Source organism: Apteryx rowi, unplaced genomic scaffold (genome assembly GCF_003343035.1).
Source record: "Apteryx rowi isolate R43461 unplaced genomic scaffold, aptRow1 scaffold_38, whole genome shotgun sequence".
Lineage (NCBI taxonomy): Eukaryota > Metazoa > Chordata > Aves > Apterygiformes > Apterygidae > Apteryx > Apteryx rowi.
The window spans coordinates 1,359,504-1,365,503 of record NW_020450307.1 but is presented as its reverse complement, the minus strand read 5'-3'; the positions used below and the strand labels follow the sequence as shown (position 1 = coordinate 1,365,503).

The window sequence follows — 6,000 nt, the reverse complement described above, 5'->3', positions numbered from 1 at the left end:
GGGGTCCCGTCCCTGCGCTGCCCCGCGGCGGGCAGGGCCCGGCTCGTCCCGTCCCATCCCGTCCCGCCGGGTGGCGCCGGGGCCGGCGTGGCCCCGCGGCGAGCCCGGGGCTTTAGCACCCGCGGATGACGCGTCTCCGAGTGCCCCGCAGAGAAATAAGCACAGATGCGTCTGTGCCCCGAGGCCAGGAAGGCAAAACAAAGGGGAACGTAACGTCTCAGCTTGTGCCTGTTTTTCCCGCTTTCAGCAAGTCACAGCAAAGATGTCGGAGTATATCCGGGTGACGGAGGACGAGAACGACGAGCCCATCGAGATCCCCTCGGAGGACGATGGCACCGTGCTGCTCTCCACCGTGACGGCCCAGTTCCCGGGCGCCTGCGGGCTGCGCTACAGGAACCCGGTGTCCCAGTGCATGCGGGGGGTGCGGCTGGTGGAGGGCATCCTGCACGCCCCGGAGGCCGGCTGGGGAAACCTGGTCTATGTTGTGAACTATCCCAAAGGTCTGTCTGGGTTCCGTCAAACTCTTTCGTAGAAGCGGGCTTTTACAGCTAAGAGGTTCATGTGTTTCACTGGTCATTTAACACAGCAACAATATTGCATTGTGCTGAACTCTGTGGTTTAAAAAAAAAAAAAAAAGTGAGTTTAGTCACATATTCACTCTGCAAGACAAATTTGACTTCATCAAGCTTTCAGGTGTGAGGTAAGTTTTTAACTCTATAGCTGTACAAAGGACTTTAATGACAAAGCTTTGTCATTATACTTGGAGAAGTTTATAGTCATATAGAGTTCTTCTGAAGACTGCTGTGTACTGAGATCTCTGCGCACTCACAGATGCTTCTCCTCATGGCATAGTTTGGGTCAAAAGAACCATTTAAAACAGAAATCTTTGGGGGAAAAGGGAACCTTTAATTTAAAAAAAAAAAAAAAAAGGAAATAGCCTAAGGAAGTTAGTTTTTAATTAAATGCTTTTGTTAAAAGTTCCTGTCTTCCCCATGTGCTCTTAGGAATATGCTGTTGGATAGTACTTCAGTAAACCAATCCAAAACAAACCCAATCAAATTGTATTTTGGAGGAGGACTTGAATGTCAGCTGTTCTTGCTTCTTTCCTTGAAGACAGTTGGACGTGGATTATAATACTGAGTAGCAGCAGCTAGCATGTATTCCTGTGCAGTTTATACTTTTTTTACAGCATGTTCAATGTTTTTATACCATGCTATTCATGATCAGTGGAAGTAGCTTTCTCTTGAGAGTTGTGAAGATAATTTCTAATGTGCATCTTTATGTTCAGATAATAAGAGAAAAATGGATGAAACAGATGCATCATCAGCCGTGAAAGTGAAACGAGCAGTACAGAAGACTTCAGATTTAATAGTCTTAGGTCTTCCCTGGAAAACCACTGAACAAGACTTAAAGGAGTATTTCAGTACATTTGGAGAAGTTCTAATGGTGCAGGTAAAATTCTTTTGCAATTCAAGTAAAAAGAGACATTATCTAAAATTTAGTCTTCTGAAGAAGCCAGTAGAAGACAAACAGCAGTATAAACTCAGAGCAATCTGAAGCTGCGCACCTCTGTTTCTGGGTGGTATTTTGTTCCATGAGCTTTGTAGCTCTAGGCTTGAGTAGGCACAAGTAGTCATGAATATTACTGATTGGGGCAGCGGTAATTCATATAGATCTCCTTAATGGGTCCAGAGTTTAAGAGAGTTTTAATTTATTAGTTTTTAATTTTTGCAGCTGAATATGCGTGTTTTATATATATATATATATGTTAAAGAATTGAAGATGCTGCGGTCAGTGTTTTACAAGACTGATAAATCAGGGCGGTTTTAAACTTCAAAAGAACACTTTACTAAACTCATTCAGTAGCAGCATGCTTCATGCTAATGGGTACTTTATTATCACTGCGTAGTCACTACATACACAAGACTTAGTCTTCAGTGCTCATATCCTACCTGAGCCATGAGCATGCGGTGTCATGGAGCTGGTGCTGTTTTGTCAGCACTGATGGCTGGGGACCCTGAGGGCCTTAGCTGCTGAGGTCGACACAGCCAGGCTTGAACTCTTTGGGAGAAATGAGAACTGAAGCAGGCTTGTTTTCTTCTGTCTTTCTCTTCATACTTGATGTTTTTATGCTATTTGCATCCCTCCCAAAAGGGGGCTCTCATCTGGTCCTGMTAACTTCTCATTTATCTTTTGTTACTTGGATCCTCCTAAGTGAACTAAACAGGCCTTTGCACCTTTGGTGGTCACACTGCTTACCTGTTAATTCAAAATGCTTATACAATGTGTCTGGCTATGCCATCGCAGTGTTACAAAATACCTGCTATTATTTGTGCTATTTTAATATGCTTATATTTGGGTTCAAGACAAGCTAATATTAATTATATCCTGATTAGGGCACTCTTAATTTATAGGTATCACATGTCTCTGCTTTAGCTACATGATACTGAGGTCATTTTTCGAAGAAATGGCAGGCCTGTACAATGAGATAAACAAAACTTTGTGCACTGTTTTCAGTGGTCTTAACATCAAGGTTGATACAGATGGCTGGTAAATAGCATGTAGTACGTCAAAATATATGTCCCCAATGCTGCTGTGATCTTCTAAAGTGTCTTTTTTTTTTTCCTTTAGGTTAAGAAGGATATTAAAACTGGTCACTCGAAAGGTTTTGGGTTTGTTCGGTTTACGGATTATGAAACCCAGGTGAAAGTAATGTCTCAGCGACACATGATAGATGGAAGATGGTGTGACTGTAAACTTCCCAATTCTAAGGTACTTTAGTTTTATTTTACATACTCAAAAGGGCACTTTTACAGCAACTGCATTAAGTGAGCAGATGAATAATCCACTTTTGGATGTGGGTTTTTAGTTCATGGATGGACAGGACAGGTGAGAACAAGCGGGTGGGTGAAGAGGAGGGAGTGAAATAGAAGTGTTGGGAAAATAGCTGGTTATATTGSGGAATAAGTACAGTAGAAAACCTGAAAATAATGTGATATTTTAATGTCCAGCAATACCTGCTTAATCTGTCTGCTACAAGAATAAGTGGAGAATAAAGCAGGCAGGATAAATAAATTGATCAAGATCAGAATGAATATTTGGTTGAACTGGAAATGGAACCCAGAACTTCTGTGTGTATACTTCCTGCGTACATATGCAGATACAGTCTGTACTGAAAAATGACGTGGTCCCATTTTGCAGTACATACTTCTGCTTCTAGAATAGCCTTGTAACTGTTCTTGCTGTTACTCCTGCATCTGTTTCCCTGCTGCCCCTCTCCATCGGTATCAGGGTATGAGAATGCTCTCTGAACATAACTTTCTAACTCTAAAACTTAGAAACTCTTAAGTTTCTAAATCTTCAGTCCTCAGAACAGGCTAGATTAAAAGGGACGTTTATGATAAAGTAACTTGGTCATATTTATTTCTCAAAGAAAATTGAGATTTTTTTTTTCCATTCGTTAATTATACTCCCCCCCTCCTCCCCACCCTCAATTCAATTCAGCAAAGCCCCGACGAACCTTTGCGTAGCAGAAAAGTGTTCGTTGGGCGCTGCACTGAGGACATAACTGCGGATGAGCTCCAGCAGTTCTTTGCCCAGTATGGAGAAGTGGTAGATGTCTTCATTCCTAAACCCTTCCGAGCTTTTGCTTTTGTTACATTTGCCGATGATCAGGTAAGTGTTAAAATATTTTAGCCTCATATGTAGACAACTTATTTTTAAAATGTTTCAGTAGCTTGATGAAGCATTATTTCTGGAATTAAACGTGGAACACTTATTTGTCCACTGTCTTGAGAATTCCAGTGGTATTAGCTTGGTTTGATTTACTTGAATTGTTTAAGGTTGCACTTTTCAGATGCCATTGTACATACAGGTTTTTATACTGCAGTTACTGCAGTAGTGAACAAGAAGATAAATCACTTCAAATTGGAATAAGTATGCATATACTTCCTTTGCAGGTTAACTATCTGCTCAGAATCGTGTGTGTGTGTGTGCTTTATTATTATTATTGGTTTGACAGTACTAATACTAGGGGAGAAAAAAAGTCTAACCTATATTTAATTAATCCCTTATTTTTTATAGGTTGCCCAGTCTCTATGTGGAGAGGACTTGATCATTAAAGGAATCAGCGTACATATATCCAATGCTGAACCTAAGCACAATAGCAATAGACAGTTAGAAAGAGGTGGAAGATTTGGTGGTAATCCGGGAGGCTTTGGGAACCAGGGGGGGTTTGGCAACAGCAGAGGAGGTGGGGGAGGGCTGGGTAACAACCAAGGCAGTAACATGGGGGGCGGTATGAACTTTGGGGCCTTTAGCATCAATCCTGCCATGATGGCAGCAGCGCAGGCGGCGCTGCAGAGCAGCTGGGGCATGATGGGCATGCTGGCCAGTCAGCAGAACCAGTCTGGGCCGTCGGGAAACAACCAGCCTCAAGGCAACATGCAGCGGGAGCAGAACCAGGGCTTTAGTTCAGGAAACAATTCTTACGGCGGTTCCAACTCCGGGGCAGCGATAGGCTGGGGTTCAGCGTCGAATGCAGGCTCTAGCAGCGGGTTTAACGGAGGCTTTGGTTCGAGTATGGATTCCAAGTCGTCAGGCTGGGGAATGTAGACACGGTGGGCTCTGATACTGACTCTGTGGTGGGAAATCAAAATTTTCTAACTCATGGTAAGTATACTGTAAATTACATATATACTAAAATTTTCCAAATCAATTTGTTCAATGTGCAGTATATTCAACAGTATTTTTGACATTTTTCTTTTGTAAAAAGAAAGGTTAAAGGAATTTTATAAGTTTTGTTACATAATTTGTTGGAATACTGAATGTTTGGAAGTGGACTGCTGTTTGCCTGATGGGTAAACTAACACTACAATTGATAGGAAAGGTTTCTCCTGTAATATTTTATCCCTTGTTTCCTGGCTATCTGAATTCTTTGCATGTTCAAAATGGAAACCATTGGTCAGAAACAGCATTCTCTCCCTCTTGTTTTTAATTTGATCCCACCATAAGAATCTCCAAATGCCCCGGTTGGAGAACACAGTGTCGTTTTTCTGTTTTTTTTTTTTTTYTTTTCCTTTTTTTTTTTTTTTTTAACACTGTCTCCCCTCATACTAAAGTACGATATGAAGGCTTCATTTAATCTCCGCAGTTCATCTCATTTCAAATGTGTATGGAAGAAGCACTTCATTGAAAGCAGTGCTGTAAATATTCTGCCTTAGGAATACTTCTGTCTACATGCTTTCTCATCCAAGAATACTTCATCACACTGCACATGCTGCGTCTTAGACGGTGGGTGTTCCATTTTTATCCGCTACTCTTTATTTCATGGAGTCGTATCAACGCTATGAACGCAAGGCTGTGAGATGGAACCAGAAGGCTGTTTGAACTTTTGAAACCTTGTGTGGGATTGATGGTGGTGCCGAGGCATGAGAGGGCTGGTATGTGCGAGATAAAGGAGAGAGCGCATGCAGAGACCTGGTGGTGCATTATGGGATTTTATTTTACTTGGCGAGATGTCTCTCAATCCTGTGGCTTTGGTGAGAGAGTGTGCAGAGAGCAATGATAGCAAATAAAGTACGAGTGTTTATTGCATTCAAAGGACATCCATATGTGGAAGACTTTAAGTGGGTTTTATACCTAGTTAATCAATTAGTTGAATGTGTTACGTGAAATGAATATTTGTATTTTTTTTCCCTTATGTCAACTGCTGTGAATGCTGTATGGTGTGTGTTTTTTTTCTGTTAATGATATGTAAGTGTGGTAATGTGAACTGAAGATGATGGGGTTTGTGATGAGAACATTGAGCTTGTGGTGTGCTTTGCAGTAGCTCTTGTAGCAGAGATCACTGGCGAGCTCAGTGTGCCTCCTAAGGGTGGAAGTTCCACTGTCTGTAAGATATCCATAAGAATGCTGTTTGCTGCAGTTCTGTGTTTGGATGCTTTTTATAAGATTTGTCATTGTAGGAAATTCTTAAATAAAACTGATTTAAGTAATATG

General features: G+C 41.6%; 1 protein-coding gene across 3 annotated transcripts; it reads left to right on the top strand.

Moving 5' to 3' along the window:
• The first annotated feature begins 122 nt into the window (after positions 1-122).
• TARDBP (TAR DNA binding protein) lies at positions 123-5,998 on the top strand. 3 transcript variants are annotated; one of them, XR_003254862.1, is made up of 6 exons: positions 192-500; positions 1,289-1,452; positions 2,632-2,772; positions 3,505-3,675; positions 4,084-4,671; positions 5,153-5,998. XR_003254862.1 is itself a non-coding variant. In XM_026074034.1 (5 exons), exons 1-5 carry the CDS (start codon positions 263-265, stop codon positions 4,612-4,614), a joined length of 1,245 nt encoding a protein of 414 aa, XP_025929819.1. In that variant the 5' UTR covers positions 123-262; the 3' UTR covers positions 4,615-5,998. The 3 variants fall into 3 exon arrangements, 1 of the variants encoding a protein (XP_025929819.1); XR_003254861.1 differs by having other exon boundaries at positions 5,121-5,998; XM_026074034.1 differs by having other exon boundaries at positions 123-500; positions 4,084-5,998.
• Positions 5,999-6,000: the final 2 nt, after the last annotated feature.

Coding starts and splice junctions, on each gene's coding strand:
- TARDBP (XM_026074034.1), top strand. CDS start 263: ATGTCGGAGTATATCCGGGTGACGGAGGACGAGAACGACGAGCCCATC. Junction 1,453..2,631: donor GAGAAGTTCTAATGGTGCAG/GTAAAATTCTTT, acceptor TTTTTCCTTTAG/GTTAAGAAGGATATTAAAAC. Junction 3,676..4,083: donor TTACATTTGCCGATGATCAG/GTAAGTGTTAAA, acceptor TATTTTTTATAG/GTTGCCCAGTCTCTATGTGG.